Source organism: Equus przewalskii, chromosome 3 (assembly GCF_037783145.1).
Source record: "Equus przewalskii isolate Varuska chromosome 3, EquPr2, whole genome shotgun sequence".
Classification (NCBI taxonomy): Eukaryota; Metazoa; Chordata; class Mammalia; order Perissodactyla; family Equidae; genus Equus; species Equus przewalskii.
In genome coordinates this window covers 6,001,577-6,022,134 of record NC_091833.1, presented here as the reverse complement: position 1 = coordinate 6,022,134, position 20,558 = coordinate 6,001,577, and the positions used below count along the sequence as shown (strand labels likewise).

Genomic DNA, 20,558 nt, shown 5'->3' with positions numbered 1-20,558 from the left:
CTGGGAACAGCCTTAAGGGCAATTTTCAGTAACAAGTTTCTTTTCCATTTGCTTTATCATCAGTACAAAGCCAGATTTTACAAATTTTTGTTTCATTTACTGGGTTTAAAATAAGTAGAAGGGTCAGAGCTGCGATAATTATTCAGTCATATCAGGCTTCACAGATGATAGTTTTCTGCTGAAATACAGACCAAGATCAGCTTTTCTGAAACCTGGCTGTCACCTGGAGAGCTTTATAAAACTCCGAATTCCTGGGCCCCAGCATCTTCATTTTTAAATGTCCTAAGTGTTGTTCGTGCAGCTGGTCTAACACCAGTGTCTAGTTTAGGCCAGTATTTGTCAGTCGCTGGCCTAAATGAATGTTTAGTGTATACCTTCTGCGTACCCTTTAGTTATTTTTCAACTGGTTCTTCCAATATGCTGGGTCATGGTAGAATTTAACTATAGTTTAACCTGCTACACTTTTATTGCAGAATAAAAATTCTACTTCGTCATTTTTATCAGGGTTGTCTTATTGGGTCTTCATCCCAATCGTGTGTTACAAGTAAAATGTTCTTAGCCAATTGCTCTTTGTTTTTTAGGACAAATACCACATTATCACCACTTCTTAATATCAAACTGCCATCTTGTAGTTCAAAATGCTATCATTTTGTGAATATGTTATCATCACAGACTCTTTAAAAGTTTCAGATTCTAGAATTAAAGATCAGGTGGAGAGTCCCTTTTCTTGTAATACGAGGGTTTGTATGTGGGAGAGAGTGGTTTTGTCCGATGTCGATTGCTGAGGTTTGGGATTGTGGATTCCTCTGGAGTATGTACAGTATCTGAATTCCTTTACTAGTCCCACAAAAGCTGCACACTGCCAACTTTTCTGACTTTAGAGCTCTAAATTAAGGCCAGTTCCTTTGCTCATCCCACAAACTCTTTCATGTTCCCTAACCGCAGCCTGCGAAAGGCGCCTTGGTTTCAACAGCAGCAGACCAGCATATGTTTACTTAATTCCTAAGACGTGATGACAGTGGTCTCTGTGCCACTAAAAGCTTTTCTCTTTATTATTTTCGGGTGAAGCTAATTTCCAAGCTTTCCTTGCATGTCACGTGTGTTTTGCAGTGCCTTCAGTGCTGCCCAGGAAGAGCAGTGGAAGTTAAAGGAGCAGCAGCTGAGAGTACAGATTGCTCAGCTCGAGACCGCCTTAAAATCTGACTTAACAGACAAAACCGAAATCCTTGACAGATTAAAAACTGAAAGAGGTACATAGAAAATGCTTACTGACTTATGCGTTTCAGACTTCTGTATTGATCAGGTGTTGGTCGCTGACTCAGTCAGTACTTCCGTGGTGTCTCCTGTTTGCCAGGACCGTGCTGTGGCTGGGGACACAGCCTGCATTCACAGCCACCCATTTTCATGAGTTTATTGGTTGCTCAGAATTTCCCTGTATTCAGCCTATCACATATGCCAAAGGAATTATTTCTTCTCAGAATTACTCTTATTCACATTGTCTTTAATTTGTTTAATTTTCCTAAATTTTGAGCCTTTCTTTATTCGGTAGTCAGCAAGTGTTTATTGAGTACCAGTATGTGCTAGGCACTGTTCTAAGTTCTGGGGATACAGCAGTGAATAAAACAAAGGACTTGCCCTCATGCAACATAAATTCAATAGGGAGAAACTGACAATAATTAAATAAATATGTAATATGTCAGGTGATGGCAAGTGCAGTAGGAGTAAAAACAAAGCGGCTTAAGATGACAGAGTAGCGGAAGTAGTTGCTTGCTGTTTTTGATAAGTCGAACAGGGAGGTTCTCTCTGATAATAAGATGTCTAATTCTACTCTGTGACAGTGAACTTAAATACCAGGAAGCCTTGTCACGATGTCCCTGCTGGAATAATAATCATCAGTAAGTTTCATATTGTGAGTCACAGATCTCACCCTTCTTCTCTCCTAGAAGTAAAATAATTAGAATCAAAGTAGATGTCTGATTTGCTGTCTTATACACACATACATATACACACAAATGCACAACCAGGGAAATATTTGCTTCACATGTTGTATTGTTTACTCATCCACTAGATAAACCAACTGATGTGATAACAAGGTTGCTCCTTTTGAACATTTGCAGTTCAGTTGCATTGAGAACGTTTAAAAGTTTAATGCAGACTCAGTTTTTTAAAAAATTACATTCTAACTAGTAATCTATATATTGATTTAGATCACAATGCTATAAGAAACTTCATTTACTATAAGAAAGATTTTTTTTCCCCATTTTAACATCTTGAGATTGGGCCGCATCTTGTAAGTGATATCTTAAAATTATGATCTGACCTTTTTTCACATTTTAAGAAGTCTGAAAGTGGAATACATCTTATAATCAATGGAGTCTTAATTTCAATGAAATATGTGTTCAATATTTATTCACCAAGTGATTAAATTTGATGACAGATGATTTATGAATTTTTCTCTACAAGGGTGGACTCTAGAAGAGTAGAATAAAATGGTGACATGATTATCACCGGGTGGATATTTAAAAGTTTTTATTTCAAAGAGTCATAGTGCCTGATTTCACTGTGCAGTATTCAATACCTAACAGAGTGCTTTGTTTAATACTTCCTCAATAAATTCCTGTTCACTGAAGTGGAAGTGCTCTATATTCCCTCTCTCTTTTCCAAAAACGGATATAAATGGCTCATTCTAAAGAAAAGAGAAATGAAATAAACCTTCCTTGTTTCTGTGCTTTCTTTATTTCCCTAGATAGCAAGAATTCCAAACCTCTTATCTTTAGACATCTGAATTGGTGTTTGGAAAGAAACTCTTCTTAAGAGGATAGAATCTTGGTAGTCTTTTTAAAAAATTTGTTTATTGTTGAATTAATTCTGGAGTTCTTTTAAATTATTAAAACTACAATTGCTGGGTTATTTTAATGCAGCTAGTCTATTCCTCGTCTTTTTTACTGGTTATTATGTATTTCTGGATTTTTTGAATAATAAAAATAATTCATGTATGTTGAAAAAAAATTCCAGTAGACGAAAAAAATCAATCCCACAACCCTCGAGATAATCACTATTAATATTTTTATGTATGTTCTTCCAGAGTTGTTTCTACATGTATACATGTGGTTTTATAACATGGTTTTTTATTTACTATATTATGAAATTTTTCCTTGAGTGTGAATATAAATCCACATCATCATTTACAATGGCTGTCATAGTTTTCCAGTGTGAGAATGTACCATAGATTGTTTAACAATCTTCTATTGATGAATTTTTAAATAGCTTCAGTGTTTTTAAGTATTATAAACATCATTCTACACAAATATTTACATATTTATCCAATTATTTTCTTAAGAAAAATTGCCCAAACTGAATCTTTCTTTTTAATGCAACTGTTATTTTAGTTAGTTTTGCTTGCATACCTGAAATGTACAGGTCTAATGATTTAAGTTTTGGTTTCTTTGTGAAAATGTTACAATAAATTATAAGAAAAATATCACAGCCTTTAACCACTTTTTACAGGGAAATACTAAACAAAAAAGAAAAAATGGAATTGTCTATTTAAGGAAATCTTTTAATATTTAGATAGTTCCTTTTGGTATTACAGATTTTGAAATTGTTTAATTTTACTTTGAAGTCTCTTCACACATTTACCTTTTCATGTATCAAATGTTCTTTGCCAGAAGATGTTTCCCTGGCTTCTTGTAGTCATTCATCTAACTGGCAAATTATTTTTAGAGAATACTCACCTCTTTATTCAAGGTACAAATTAGTTTCAGATTGTGTGAATATGTGGGGGAAGGATATGTAAATGCAGTTTGCATTTGGTTAATGCTTAAATTAACTGCATGTGTCTAAGGGCCTGCTTTTGAAAGTTCCTTTCTATCTTTAGCTAAAATGCATAATTCAGCATAATGCATATGGTTATACTGATCACAGCTGAAGATATTAGCACAAAGGAGCTCTGAAAATTGTTTAGTTGAATTGTTCTCTGCACTCTGCTTATTAATGGTGTGCTTGAAGAACATAATTTTAAAAGAGTGAAATGTTATCTCATTTGAATAAAATGCTGTTTAGCTTACCCTGCTTTTTGTCAAACCATAAGGTAAGGAGGTTATTTTTCATCTTATACAGGGTGCTTTGATTTTTCATATTATTATTCAGCAAGTCTCTTTCCTCTTTGAACTATAGCGTCTCTGTACTTTTTACGGACCCAGGAGTTATGTCCCCAATAAACGGTTTAAGAAAAGAAAAATATAGCAGATAATTCTACGTAAAACTCAATAGGGAGAAAGTTACTGGTATTCAGTCATGTCTTCTCCCACTAATAAGTTATTTTCCCACTAATAACAGCCTAGTTTTAAAAACATATCAGTGTAATGGAGACATAGTTGTTGAAACAAAAATCAGTAAAGGAAGAAACATTTGAGTAAGTTTATTTATACCTACTAGCATATCATTCTTAAGACTCTGCTCTGAAAAGTGGAAGGAATGGGAAAACTAGAGCAGAGTTAGACTAATCGAAATACGCCATGTCTGGATGAGGATGGAGCAGTAATGTCCTTTACACTTGAGCTCACCCTCAAAATTCCTAAAAGTTTTCTTGGCCAAAGAAGGAATTTATATCATCCTTGGGACCTTTGGTTTTACTTCTTTCTGACAATATTTACTTTCTGTTACCTAATCATTCTATCTGGATGTCGTTTAACCTAAGAAATATAAAATAAAGAATTCCACATTCTTATTCTACTCTTTAACCAATAACCTAACAAATATAAAATAAAGAATTCCACATTCTTATTCTACTCTTTAACCAAAAAGCAAGTTTATCTCAAGACTTTATTATTAATCCTAATTTTTAGTTACAGACAAGTATTTGACTTTTACCTTCAAAATTTCCAAGTATTGTTCACATTTGGGAATTCTTTCGTTTAGTTCACTAAATATTAGCAATTTATACTCTTGGGTAACCTTTTAACCTTTCATCAATAAGTTAAAAGTGTTTATGTATTTGATATTAAAATGTCTCTGCATACCCTAGGGCCACAGTTTTTTTGTTTTTACTTTTTGGTTTGCCAGGAAATATGTGACATTAAAAACACCCAAACTTACTCCATTTCTTCTTAACTGTGTAATTTACTCTTTTTACTTATATATAGTATTTATAGCTTGGGAACACAAAGCATCATAAAAGTTAGAAACATATTTTTGTATAAAATGCAGTCAGTGTGCAAATATATTCATGTGAAGAATTCTTGGCAAATGTATTGATTTACTTTTTTTAAGAAAAGGAAACAAAAATATATACAACTTGAATTGAAGACTCATGATAAATATAAATCTTTGAGAGTAGGATGAAATTAGTGGAGACACCTTAGATGCCATGGTTTAGAGTGAGTCCACAGGGAGCCAACAAAGGAGAACACTTGACCATCACAATGAACTCTAGTGAAGAGTACAGCTAAGAACAGGAGACTAAAGAATAGATTTGTTAGCAAGCTGTTATGCTTTTTTTTTTTTAGTTAAGCATATTTACTGCAGGGAGTGAAAAATTAGTCTCTTTATGGATTTATAGTCTTCTGTAGCTCTGCCCTATGCCCGTTTGTGGATCATGGCAAATGAGTGCCCAGGCAAATGTAACCTCTCCTCCTTAACAATAGCTGTGAGTCCATGTCCTACTAATTAATAGCAGGAACTCAATGAATAAAGAACACACATGAATTACTATTGATCCTACCATGTACTGGTTGAGAACCCATTTCTCCTATCTTAACAGATTTGTTAAAAGTGTGATTGATTAAAATTATGGATTCAGAGTTATTACCAGGGAAGTTGATCTTGTTTTAATAAAAAGACTTTATGCTAAATTGGGCAAAGAAAATTCAAGGAAGTCAATTAAAAAACTAAAAGACAAAAATTTTTTCTTGCATGCCTTTCAGGACCCTTAATAAGTAAGTAAAAATCATAGATTTAGAAAGATATTTTCTTAGGTATTTTAGATAGAATGTTCCTTTGAAGTCCCAGAGGCCACAATTTCCTTATATTAATACTGTGAACCTAAGTCTTAAGTTTTCGATAAGCAAGTGAATCATATGGTAGACACATGATAGTGTTCATTTGTTCCTCATTCCCCTGCTGCCTTTGTCTAGGTGCCAGCTCGGTTTTCTCTCTGACCAGAACAATAGTAGATCGAGCTTGGTGTGTATCAGGAATTAAGTTAATTAAAATGTGTTCTTATACCTCATTCTCAGTTACTTTTCTAATTGTGTTGACTTTGTTTTTAAGACCAAAATGAGAAACTCATTCAAGAAAATAGAGAACTCCGGTTACAGTATCTGGAACAAAAGCAACAACTCGACGAACTTAAAAATCGCATGAAATTTTACAACCAGGTGAACTATTTTCTTATTTAGGAACTAAACTCCAAGTTTTTATCTAAGTATTTTATGTGTAGAGAAAACACCATACTATAAAGCAAAAGAATGCAAATATATTACTTTGTCTATTAATTCGTGATGTCAGGCAGCTTCTATTCCGTGAGGAAAATCTGCACAGTTGGAATGTCTCTGGTACTTTCCATTAATACCTCATTTTGAGCTTTTACTTGCTCTGTCTTTTGCAGGAGAGTGATATTAATGCTGATGAATTGAGCGAAGCTCTCCTGCTTGTAAAGGTAACTTTCTGAAGTTCACCATGAATTTCATGTCTGCGTATAACTGTTTCAGCATAATGATGACCCTTATCTGTAACCCTTATACTTGAGAATGAATTATTCAGGAAAGTGGTCAGCATTTAGTTACAGCATATACATATTTCATAATGACATCAAAATTACATTAAAATAGACCTCAAAAACTCTACTTAAAGCACTTTCTCCCAGTCTAACAATCATTTTACTTTTACATGCCTCACTATAAAACTAATCAACAATTTTCTGTCCTAAAAGCCCTTGGTACACCCTATTATCTTAAATAAATTATTGAATTGTAAATGTTAACAGGAGGTATTTTCCAGTTCTAGGATATTCTGTTATTTAGAAGAAGAGATGAGAAAGTGCATTTCTTTCCTTTTAGATCATCACAGTGTAGATTTTAATCAAATGAAGAAATAGAAATAAATGTATGTGATTCTTTTTTATGTCGTGAAGTAATAAACTGTTTTTTGATTTCTCTGTAATTGTTCCAAATGTCTATCCAAAATATTTTCTATATCAGGACTGCTTTATTCCTGGTGGAAAATGGGACTATATCTGTTTTCAGTTAATGATTGCTTCTTGCTGTATCTGTATTAACTTACATGATTACATTTTAGAAACTCTTGTTTCAGTAGTAAAACATGTTTTTGTTTTAGGCTCAAAAATCACAAAAAAATGGAGACCTTTCCTTTTTAGAGAAAGTAGACAATACAATTAATAAAGACCTAGAATGCTCCATGAGAGAGCTGCAAGCAACTCATGCAGAAACAGTACAAGAACTTGAAAAGACAAGAAACATGCTCATTATGCAACATAAAATTAATAAAGATTATCAGGTAATGTAATACACTAAATCGGGAGAGTAGGTTTCCTATAATAGTCTACTGGTGATTTACTTTTCTAAGCAGTATCATGTATTATCGTCTGTTACAATCTACTATCATGTGTTACCACATGACTGGAATTTAGCCTTGTAACTGGCTAGTTAGAATAAATAGTTTAAATACAAGTAAATTTTTTTTTAAGTCCTTGGTTTTAGAGAATAGTGGCAATGAATTCACCTTTACTAGTGTTAGCACATTTTGCAAATGGGTTATAGGTATCCTGAGGTCCTGCCACAACCACATGTTATATTAGCCCTTAGCTAACGGGAAAAACCCTCCATAAAAAGGATTCCAGAGTTTTGTTGATTTTATTTCTGATTTATGAACATTGCCAAGCGTTATTTCCTAAACTGTAAGCTATTTGAGGTCAGGAAACTATGGTTTACAGATCCTGGTATCCCTAGGAAATGCTGTAAAAAATGAATATGGAACTAGTCATAAGTATTCAACTTGTTATCTCTTATTTTTTAGATGGAAGTTGAGGCAGTGACCCAGAAGATGGAAAATTTGCAGCAAGATTATGAACTCAAAGTGGAACAGTACGTTCATCTTCTTGATGTCAGGGCTGCACGCATCCAGAAACTAGAAGGTACAATGTGCACAGTTTTTTGTCTCCAGTAACTAGACAAATGGGTTTTATAACAGTTGAAAATGTCATCCAAATCTACACTCATGATTTCTTTTTGCTCTCTTTTTTCCCCAATTCGTAACTATAATAATTTACCAGAAAGGCTGTTTTTAGCTGATTCTTTTATACTAAAGAATTTTTAGTAATTCTCTCTGGTTTTCGAATTCAGTGTTGCAGGCAAGATTTCAAAGTACTTCATAAAGTACCATAGACTTGACTTACCACCTCATTGCTAATTTGTCTTCTCAGCAAGCTACGCATCTCGGCCAAAAAAATCAGTTTGCTCTTTGTCGGATGCATCTTGTTCAGTCCTACACTGTACCTTTGTCTGCTCCACTGAACCTCCTTTCCACCCTGATTCCAAGATAAACCCTTCCCGCCTTCAGAATCTGACTCAGCGCACTCCCATGCCTGGAGGCTGGCTCCCATTGCTCCTAGCCATGCCTCTACTTGAAATGCCCTTGCAGTGGTTTTCAGACTTAAGCATGTGTGAAAATCACTTGGGGAACTTGTTTCAAATGTGGCTTCCTGGGTCCCACCCCTAGAGATCCTGGGCCCATGATTCTGTGTATTTAGAAATAACTCAAAGCAATTCAGACACAGGTGCAAGACTATACTTTGAAAATCACTACCTTAGCACTCACCACTTTTCCTCTGATATACTCCAAAAATATGTTTGGGGATTGTACAATGTGTCCTTCACTGCTGGGGTTTGGCCTATTCTCTGTGACTGCAATATTGTAAGTTCTACAATAACAAGCACTTTGTCTCTCTTCTCTGCCGTACAGTGCTTAATTCAGTGATCTGTGCCAGCAGTCATTTTACACTCTTAAAAATTACTGAGGATCCCAAAGGCCTTTTGCTTATATGAGTTATACTTATGATATTTATCATATTAAAAACTGAAAGTGAGAAATTTATAAAATACTTCTTTTAAGTCAGGCTAAAATAATAATAGTAAACCCATTGTATGTTAACATAAGTTATAGTCTTTATTTTTAAAAAGCTCTATTTTCCATACCAAAAAAAAAATAGAAGAGTGGCACTGTTTTAAATCGTTTAAATTTTTTAATTATTAAAAATTTTTAACATTTTTGCAGATCTTTTTAGTGTCTGGCTTAACAGAAAACAGCTGGGTTTTTATATCTGCTTCTTCTTTCAGTCTGTTGGTATCACACATCATATAGATTCTGGGAAACTCCATTATACCTTTGTGAGAGAATAAGAATGACAAAGGAAAATAGGTTGTTAGTATTATTTTAAAAATAGTTTTGAGGGGCTGGCCCCGTGGCCGAGTGGTTAAGTTCGCGCGCTCCGCTGCAGGCGGCCCAGTGTTTCGTCGGTTCGAATCCTGGGCACGGACATGGCACTGCTCGTCAGACCACGCTGAGGCAGCGTCCCACATGCCACAACTAGAGGAACCCACAACGAAGAATACACAACTATGTACCGGGGGGCTTTGGGGAGAAAAAGGAAAAAATAAAAAAAAAAAAAAATCTTTAAAAAAAAAAAATAAAAATAGTTTTGAGGGGCTGGCCCCGTGGCCGAGTGGTTAAGTTCACGCGCTCTGCTGCAGGCGGCCCAGTGTTTCATTGGTTCGAATCCTGGGCGCGGACATGGCACTGCTCATCAAACCACGCTGAGGCAGCGTCCCACATGCCACAACTAGAAGAACCCACAACGAAGAATATACAACTATGTACCGGGGGGCTTTGGGGAGAAAAAGAAAAAAATAAAATCTTTAAAAAAAAAAAAAAATAGTTTTGACCTCACAGACCTCCAAAACAGTTTCCGGGGCCCTCAGGGGTTCTCAGACCATACTTTGAAAACCACTGCCCTAAGTAAAAGGGCTCAGTAAATATTTTTTCCGACTGAACAGGGTTTTCCAAAAGTCAAAGAGCAATGTGTACCTGTTATTTCAAGTAGTACTCAATAAAAATTTGCTTAATGGACTTTTCCTGAATAACAGAGAGGTCACGGAATTTGGGATTTTCATTCCTTTCAGGTCTTACTAAATCTTTACCAATATATTTTATCTGCTCTTAAATTTACTGATTTATTCCATAAACATGGTCAAGCTCCTAATGCATCCAAAACAAAGTACTAGGCAGTGAGAATACTGGAAAAAGCTCAGGCATCACCCTCAAGGAACTCATGAGATGTGAGGAAGAAAATAGACAGTTACACTTTACTGTAAAGAGTGTGAAGCTGGGAAAATGCAAAAGGTGCCAAGAATGATTGGGGATAGAATGCCTATTTATACCTGAAGATTCAAGAAGACTCCACACAGTAGTAGGTTTGGAGTCTTTAACAGTGACAGAATTTACCACTAAATAACAGCAATGGACAGGTGTGGCAGGCAATAGATGAGGCAAGTAAAAATGCCATAAATGTGAAGCACTGCCATTAGTTCGAGAAACTGCATGTGGATCCATCTAACTGGAACTCAGGATTAGTAAAGGGAGGGGAGAACCTGGAGATAAGGCTGGAAAGACATAAATGATGAAGGCCCTCTTTGCCACCCTGAAGAGTTTGAACCTTGTTAACCTAGAAAACCACTAAGAAATTTTTAAGGTGGGGAATAGTGCACCCAGAGCTGCGTTTTGGAGACCATGCTGTAGGTCTTGGGAAGAATGAGTAAGATTTGATGGCAGGGAGCAGTTTGGGTTTGACAGTAATCTAGTAGTAAACACTGGGAGTGTGAGTAAGGTAGCATCAGCGGAGGTAGAGAGGAAGGGACAAAGTTGATAAAGACTTAGGAAATAGTGTTGAACAGTAGTGACCCTACAGATGTGGGGAGAGTAAAAGAAAAAGAGGAAACTAGGATGACTCTGTACTATCTAGTTTGGGCACCTGGATGAATGCTAACACCATCACTGAGAATCAAAGTACAGAAATAACTAGAAGAGAATAGGATACATTCTATTTTGGATATATTGAGTTTGATATGCCTAGGGGATGTCTAGCTAGAGGGCTCAGCAAGCCATTGGGTTTGTGGGTCTGGAATTCAGGAAAGAAATCTGAATTAAAAATAGAAATATGAGAGTCTTCAGCATATTGATAATAGCAGAAGTCATAAAAGGGCATGAGATTATCCATGAGAATATATAGACTAAGAAAAGGATAAAAACAGCACTCTAGCAAACTAGCAGAAAAGCAGAAACCCTTAAAGAATGAGAAGAGAGGCAGGAGGAGAAACAGGGCAGATGATGACATGGAAGCCACAGTAGGACAGAAGTTCACCAGAGAGAAAGTGGTCAACAGTGTCAATGAAGCAAAGAAATCAGGTAACACGAGGACCAAAGGCCATTCAATCTAGCAATTAATTGGTTATTGGTGGTAGTTTTACGAGAAAAGTAAGGCACATGCTGTTTGCAGGAATTTGAAGATTGTCTGTTAGATGAGGAGTTGGAGATACAAGTATACATTACTTTTTCTTGAAATTTGGATGTAACGTGGGGAAGACGTGTATCTAGAAAGAGATGTCATTTTTAAAAGCAGCTTTACAGAATATAATTAACATAAATTTAACCTGCACATGTTTAAATTGTACAGTTTGGTGAGTTTTGGCCTGTGTATACACCTATGAAACCATCACCATAATTGAGATAATAAACATATGCACCACCCCCACAAGTAGAAAAGTACGTATTTTACTAAGCTGATGGGAAGGAGCAATTGGAAAGAGAAATTAATTTTGTAGGAGAGAAGATAATAGAGCAGAGGCAGAGGAGCAGGTGGACTCCAAACAATTTACCTCAGCTTTTCAAAGGCCTTTTTTTTCTTTTTTCTTTTTCTTGATATAACCTGTGTTACAACTAAAGTTGTAATTTCATTGTTAATAAGTGATTTCAAAAAAGATGATGAATTTCTTTATAATACCGTATTATTTACAGAAAAACATGTAGTCATAGCATTTAAGATGGAGACTCTTCACCAAAAACACTCAGACTTCCTATCACTTCAAAAGCCAGTCTGTATCTTCATACATCAGTATTTAAAAATCTCTAAACTGTGTGTTTTCTCTTGCAGCCCAATTAAAGGATATTGCCTATGGCACCAAGCAGTACAAATTTAAACCAGAAATCATGCCAGATGACTCAGTTGATGAATTTGATGAAACTGTTCACTTAGAACGAGGTGAAAACCTATTTGAAATCCATATCAACAAAGTAACCTTTTCTTCTGAAGTTTTACAAGCATCTGGAGATAAAGAGCCTGTCACTTTCTGTACCTATGCTTTCTATGATTTTGAACTACAGACAACTCCCATAGTGCAAGGCCTTCACCCAGAATATAACTTTACTTCTCAATATCTTGTTCATGTTAATGACTTATTCTTACATTATATTCAGAAGAATACTATCACTCTTGAGGTGCACCAAGCTTACAGCACAGATTATGAAACAATTGCAGCATGTCAGTTGAGATTCCATGAAATTCTGGAAAAAAGTGGTCGAATATTTTGCACAGCAAATTTGGTTGGTAAGTACAGTCGTATAAGCTTTGGATGTTTCAAACACTAATTTGGTTTATGTATTAATATAGTGTTCCACATTAGTATCTTCTCTTACAGATTCAAGATTCCTTTAGGGTAAGGACAGCATTCTCTGATTTAGCTGCCCACAGTTGATTGGGCTATGCTAAGTGTCATTGATGATGTCAGTACAATGGCTATTAATTTTTTAAAAGCTTATAAGTGCAAATGTTTATTTACCATATTACTACCATTGTTTGATCAAACTTTCATTGTAGTACATTCATCAAATATTTTTTTAAGAACTTACCATGTTATCACTGTTACTAGGCACTGGGAATACAGTGGTCAGTGGTAAATAAGACCGACAAAGCCCCTGCCCTCATGTAGCTTACCTTCTAGAGCGGAAGACAGGCCATAAAACAGATATATATCTCGTCAGATATGAAAAAATGATCAGAGCAAGAGAGTAAAGAGAGAGGTGGAAAGTTGCTAATTCCGATAAGGGCTTCCCTGAGGGTTGACAATTGTAAAGACCTGAATAAAAATCCATACCAGGATCCAGGGGAAGAATGTTCCAGGCAGAGGAAACAGCAAGTACAAAGGCCTGAGGGAGGAATGAACTTGACAGGTGGAGGACGAGCAAGAAGGTCAGTGGCTAGAGCAGAGATGAGGTCAAAGCAGTAGGGAGGGACCAGATCATACTCCAGAGCCGTGTAGGTTCTGGGGAGTAGGGATTTTTTTTTTTTTTCTCTGAGTGATGAAAGTCTTTGGAGAGTTTTGAGGAGGGAAGTGACATGATCACCCATAGGTTTAAGAGAAATCACCCTGGGGGCTGTGGGAAGAATAGTCTGTAGGGGCCAAGAGGGGAAATAGGACCATGATCAGTCTATTGCATTAATCTATAGAAGGATCATGGTGACTTGGATTAAGATGGTAATGAAAGTAGTGATAAGAAGTGGTTATATTCACTGTATATTTGATTAACTCTTCCTCTAAGACTTGCTTGTCAATTGAATGTAGGATAATGAGGGAAATAGAGGAGGCAAGGATTTCTAGCATGAGCAGCTAGGGGAACGGTGAGGCCATTTATTGAGATAGACCTGGAAAAGGTAAAGAAGAAAAGCAGGAATTCTGTTTGAACAAGTTAAGATTGACCAGCCTATTAGACAGCCAAGTAGAGATGTCACGTAAGCAGTTGGGTACACTAGTCTGAAGGTCAGGGATAGAGATAGAAAAGTGGGAGTTATTAGTATACAGAATATATTCTAAGCCTTGAGCCTAAATAATATCACATAGAGAGTGAATGTACATAAAGAAGAGAATGTGGCCAAGGACTGAGCCTTGGGAACTCCAAAATTTAGAGTTCAGGAAGAAGAGGAAGAGCCAGCAAAGGAAACTGAGTGGGCAGTGAGGTGGGAGACACACCAAGAGTATACAGCATCCTAGAGGCCAAGTGAAGAAACCTTTAAGAAGGAAGGAGGGTGACTTAGGTTCTGGGGAGGGATTTTATTTTATGGGTTGAGTGGTTGATTGCATAGGTAATAGAGTTACATGATTTGAAAATCAAAAAGGCACAAAAGTTTATACCATAAGATGTCTGTCTTCCACCCTGTCCCCCACCTACCATGGGTCCCCTCATCAAATGCTACAAATTCTTCCAAAGAAATTTTATGCATACACAAGCAAATGTGTGTTGTGTCAATATTCTTCTTTTAGGACTTTTTTTAGTGATGGCAGATTTGAGTCATGTTTGTATGTTGATGAGAATGATCCATTAGTGAGAAAGAAATTGATGACTTTGGGGCTGACCCCGTGGCCAAGTGGTTAAGTTCACACACACTGCTTCAGCGGCCCAGGGCTTCGCTGGTTCGGATCCTGGGTGCGTACATGGCACTGCTGGTCAGGCCATGCTAAGGCAGTGTCCCACATGCCACAACTAGAAGGACCCAGAACTAAAATATATACAACTATGTACTGGGGGCTTTGGGGAGAAAAAGGAAAAATGAAAAAAAATAAAATCTTTAGAAATTGATGACATAGGAGAGAATGGGGTAATATTCCTAATAATATGGTATGTTCAGGAAAGTTTATGTATAGAATGTCCTCTATTCAACAAACATTGAGTACCCATTATGTACTCGTCCCTCTGGTAGGAAGATATCAGTAGAAGCCATGGCCCTTGCTCTCAAGAAACCCACAGTGTGGTGGAGAAATAGACTGGTGAACTGCAAGTTGCCAAAGCAGTCAGTGCTCTAATGAGGACATATTCTTCCTTTCTGAAGGAAGCATAGAGCTGTTAAGTCCCCCGAGAGCCGTGCAGGAAGTCTTCACAGAGGAAGGGAGATGAAGAGCTGCCTGAGTTGAAAGGAGTCCTAAGGTGTGCAGAGCGAACATCAGACAAGGGTCTGTTATGTACGATAGATATCTGGCAGAGCTGTGGCCTCTTTCCCTGTACTTGTGGCGCAGTAGAGAAATGGGAAGGTGCCAAAGGTTTCTTGAAAGCTGAATTATAATGTGGAATATCATACTTATAGTTCTGAGGTTTTATATTGTATCTGTCAGACTGCATTGAGTGCAACTTGTTAAAAACAAAGTACTAGAGCATCAAAATCTGTAAAGTATTTGATTCAATGTTTAGACTTTTCTATATTTTGGAATGCTTGAAACGGTGTAAACTGGAATATCTCAACCATAGTGTGACATAATTCGTTAATAATATTGAACATAAGCTGAAACTCAGACTTGCAGAAGTAACTTTATTTTCCTCGTCTCTGTTATTTGCCAATCACACATCATTTGTGTAAGTCATATATTATTTTACTCAGTATAAAATTTATAGTTTTAATGCATAAGACCATTGATGTATTTTTTACAGGTATATATTTTGATTTATGGGACTCTTTTAACAGTGAGTTATGTATTGGTTTATAGGAACTAAAGGAGACATCCCAAATTTTGGCACAGTGGAATACTGGTTCCGATTAAGAGTTCCCATGGATCAAGCTATTCGACTTTATCGAGAACGGGCAAAGGCTTTGGGATATATAACATCAAATTTTAAGGGGCCAGGGCAAACGCAAGGGGTAAGCTTGTTTAACTTTAAGACCCTTTTATGACACAAATTTTATACTATTTCTTTATATGTCATGCTTTAAACTGATATTTTCTTTCACAGCCGTCAAGTGACTTTTTTTAACATTTTATTTTGAAATAATCATAGACTTACAGGAAGTAGCAAAAATAGTACAGAGAGGTCCTGGGTACCCTTCACCCAGCTTCTCCCAACTGTAACATCTTACGTATCTGTGGTACAATGTCAAACCCAGGAAATTGACATTGGTACATTGGTACAGTACTACTAACTAAACTGCAGGCTTACTCGGATTTTAGCAATTTTTACACGCACTCATTGTGTGTTTGTGTGTGTATGAGGAGGAGGAGGAGGAGTTCTGTGCAGTTTTTTCATGTGTATTTAGTCACGTAACTACCGCCACAATCAAAATACAGAATTGTTCCATCACCTCAAAGGAACTTCCTTGTGCTACCTGAGATGCTTCTGAAAGATGGATTGCAATGCTGTTATCACACATCGTGACTTTTTTTTTTTAAAGATTTTATTTTTTTCCTTTTTCTCCCCAAAGCTCCCCAGTACATAGTTGTATATTCTTCGTTGTGGGTCATTCTAGTTGTGGCATGTGGGATGCCGCCTCAGCATGGCTCGATGAGCAGTGCCATGTCTGCGCCCAGGATTCGAACCAACGAAACACTGGGCCGCCTGCAGCGGAGCACACGAACTTAACCACTCGGCCACGGGGCCAGCCCCATCAAGTGACTTTTGTTACAGTTTCTACTTTAAGGAAATAAGTAGCTGTTAGTGTCCTTCTTTCCAACCGTTTCCTCATGTTAGATTTCTGAAGTGTGAAGTAGAATACAAAATGAATATTCTCTTACCAAGAACTGGAAGTTTAAATGTAATTCCTCAGAGCAGCATTTCCCAAACTGTGTTTCATGCAGTCTTAATGACCATATTTCCAAAAGAATTCCATGATCCAATAAATGCAGAAAGCACTGAACTGAGCAAAGTTAAATAGGATCCTTGACTTTAGGACTTCCCACGTATAACATGAACCTCAAGAGGAAGCAGAAAGTATGCGCTTGTGTTGAGTAACAGAGGGATAGAGGATGGTAGAAATATTTTGGAATGTCTGCTCAAGTCATAAGTATCTTTTTTCATTTGGAACTCCCCTCATTCCCAATCCACGGGGCTGGGCCCCCAGTGGCCAGCTGTGTGTTCCGGGATCCTGTCCTCTCCCACTCTCCACCCAGTTAATTAACGATTCAGGACTATCCACTTGACCACAGTTGACCCAATCAGATTCTGCTTTCTGAGATCAAGAGAAAGCAGAACTTTTACATACCTGGAACATGTAAATTTGGGAGCTGTGGGGCAGCCATCTTCTACCATGTTAACCAGCAAAGGAAAGAAAATGGGTCTGGAGAGAGAATAGTGAGCAAGCAATATAGAGAGAAATGGAAACCAGATAGTAAATTCTGATGATTTTCCAGTCTCATTACCTTCCTAAGGCCCAACTACGTTTCTGCTATACAGTTCCATGAAATAAACCTGTAGCCTTATATCAAATTCTCTTTTTGGTTGTATTTGCTACATGGGCTTAGTTTCCGTAACTTTCAACTAAAGAACCGTGACTAATAGATTTCCACACTGAGAAAGAGTGACACCTGTTTCCCAGAAATCATCTTTCTAGACTAGTATTTTTCAGAATACACTTTGGGAAATGCTGTTATGGAAAAGAGAATTAGAAATAGACTAGATTATTTATTTAGTTTCGGAGTTTAAAGATTTTTAGACTCCTGGCGTGTGGCTTGAATGAGTTGTTTGCCATTGGTATTTTAGCTTTTATGGGTGTACTTGCAGGGAGAAGCAGAGGGGTTATTTTGCAAATCATTCCACTCAGCCTTCTATAGCTGGATGCAAATGAGCCCTGGGAAAGCAGTATCGTTATTCCCTTCTCACATTTCCCCTCCCCACACCACCAGATGTCTCCACTAAGGAGATTATGACTATGGCTCTATTTTTCCTTCTCCAGTAAACTTCTCCAGAGTCACAGGTTCCAGATGCTCAATCCAAGTTCAGAAATGCAGTGAAAGAGGGGTCCCTTTGTGAAAGGTAGAGAATAACTCCAACACAAAACTAAGCAGGGCACTGAAACACTAACATTTGTTTGTCCCAGATTGCTTCAGCTGTGGTGGGCTTAACAGTTAGTCAGTGCAATTGTTTGCTAAAATATTTGTGCACTGGCTACCTGAGTAAATAGTTCCAAAGGGGTCCATAGAGTAGCTTCTAGCTCTGCCTACTAACTCCTTTTGCTCATCTCTCTTCTGAAATGTTCTGTCAGTCCTAGCTTTTTATCCCCTCCGAGGTTTATCTCTGACTCTGTTCTCTTATTCTCATAACCGTTGGATTTTGATATACTGGCTAATCTTGGCCTCCGGTATCTGTTTCCCCGGACCCCATTGGTTGAGGATGAGGACCAACCCAACTATAACAAAATCATCTCTATGAGTGGGCCCCATCAAATTCACTGGATTCTCACTTAAGAATGGCATATGGTCAGAATAGCTCGAATGGTTGAAGGATTAGCTCTTAATAAACTTGTGAACTAGAGGACATTTGTCTTTGGACCTATCTGCAAAATTTACTCATTAATACTAAATAGAATTAAAGAGCATAAGATTAACTTTTTTCTTGGTTTATTTGGTTTTAAGAGCATTGCTCATTCTTCTATGTTTGTTGCTAATAGCATCTGTTCACACATGTTCTAGGGAATATTGGTTTTGAAGAAGAATCAAAAGTCTTTTACTGAGAAATTCACTATGAATTGAAAATATGCAGCTTTTTGTCCATGTACAAAACTTTTGTTTGAGGGTTAGCAACTGTTGTTTATCTTTTCATTGTATTATTGCTATAATATAAATATGTATATTTTTCCAGTTAAGTCAGCAAGCACCCAAAACTGCTCAGCTCAGTTCTACTGATTCCACAGATGGCAACTTAAATGAACTTCATGTTACAATAAGATGCTGCAACCACCTGCAGGCCCGAGCAAGGCACCTTCAGCCACACCCATATGTTGTGTACAAGTTTTTTGATTTTGCAGACCATGATACAGCCATCATTCCCAGTAGCAATGATCCACAGTTTGATGATCATATGTGTTTCCCAGTGCCGATGAATATGGATTTGGATCAATACCTTAAATCAGAGTCTCTGAGTTTTTATGTGTTTGATGATAGTGATACCCAGGAGAATATTTACATAGGAAAAGTCAACGTGCCTCTGATTTCATTGGCACATGACAGGTGTATTTCAGGTAAGCCTGTTTCTTGAATCTATGAAATTGTAAAAACAAACCTAAATTATACCTCATTATTATGGATATGATCTTTTTATAACTAGTCTTAACCTTGTCGGATAATTGTAAACTTTGGACCTTTAATATTATGTTTTTTTAGTTATTTTCTTAGTAGTTGTTCCAGGGATTATAATATGCATCTTAACTTACCACAATCTACTTAAAATTAATACTAACAACTCCAGTGAAATTTAGGAAATCTGTTGCAATGTAATTCCATTCCCTCCCCCCTCCTTTGTACTATTAATGTCATATATTTGTGTGCCTATATATGTTATAAACCCAAAAATACAATGTTATAATTATTGCTTTAAATAAGCTTATGTCCTTTAAAGAAGTTAAAAGAAGGGAAAATATATATAATTATAGGAGGCTTTTATATTAACTTATGTATTTGCCATTTCTGGAATTCTTTATTTCTTCATATGTATTTCAGTTACTACCTGGTGTCATTTCCTTACTCGGGATTACTCCATGTCTTCTCCCTCTTTTATGCTATTATTGTCATATTTTTTTCTTCATATGAGTCCAACAATATAATTTTACAATTGTTTTATGCAACCTTCTTTTAAATTGGTTGAGAGAAGAAATGAGGAAAACTTATTTTTACTGTCTTTTATAATTACCTATGTAATTAATCTTGCTGGTCTCTATCCCCTTGTGTTGATTTGTAGTTATCATCTGGTGTCACTTCCTTTCAGCTTGAAGAACTTCCTTTAATATCTCTTGTAAGTCAGATCTGCTGGGAATGAATTCACTTAGTCATTGTTATCTGGGACTGTCTTTACATAGCTTTTATTTTCTGAAGGATAGTCTTGCTGGATATAATATACTTGGTTGTCAGTTGTTTTTTTCTTGTAATACTTTGAGTACATCAGACAGCTGATTTCTGGCATCCATTGTTTCTGATGAGAAGTCAGCTGTTCATCTTCTTACGCTTCCCTTGTGCTTCATGCTGTTTACAAGATTTTCCCTTTTTTTTTTTTTTGGCTTTCAACTATGATGTGTCTGGGTGTGGATCCCTTTGTGCTTACCCTGTGTAGAATTTGTTGAGCTTCTTTATGTGTAGGATACTGTTAGGCACCAAATTTGGGAAATTTTCTGCCATTATTTCTTCAATTATTTTTCTGCCCTTTATTTCTTCCCCCTCTTAGACTTCCTTTTCACATATGTTCGTGTGCTTAATAGTGTTCCATGGGTCTCTGAGGCTTCTGGGTTTTTTTTTTTTTTCGTTTTTCTTCTTCAGATTGATCTCTCTTGATCAATCTTCAAGTTCATTGATTCATTCTTTTCCCAGCTCAAATTTCCTACTGAACTCCTCAGTCGAATTTTTTCATTTTAGTAATTGTGCTTTTCAACTCAAGTTTCTATTTAGTTTTCTTTTTTTACAATTTCTATCTCTTTGTTATAGTCTGTGTTTTATAAGTTATTGTCATCACACTTTTATTTAATT

At 36.6% G+C, this 20,558-nt stretch overlaps 1 protein-coding gene across 1 annotated transcript in view; it reads left to right on the top strand.

Moving 5' to 3' along the window:
- The window catches only part of RPGRIP1L (RPGRIP1 like), a 104,725-nt gene that overhangs the window by 32,681 nt on the left and 51,486 nt on the right, over window positions 1-20,558 (top strand). The window contains exons 10-17 of the mRNA XM_008513157.2: window positions 1,111-1,250; window positions 6,271-6,377; window positions 6,608-6,658; window positions 7,336-7,515; window positions 8,035-8,152; window positions 12,224-12,676; window positions 15,603-15,754; window positions 18,685-19,063. Of these exons, the coding sequence (XP_008511379.2) occupies window positions 1,111-1,250; window positions 6,271-6,377; window positions 6,608-6,658; window positions 7,336-7,515; window positions 8,035-8,152; window positions 12,224-12,676; window positions 15,603-15,754; window positions 18,685-19,063 (1,580 nt within the window). The remainder of the gene's footprint in view (window positions 1-1,110; window positions 1,251-6,270; window positions 6,378-6,607; window positions 6,659-7,335; window positions 7,516-8,034; window positions 8,153-12,223; window positions 12,677-15,602; window positions 15,755-18,684; window positions 19,064-20,558) is intronic.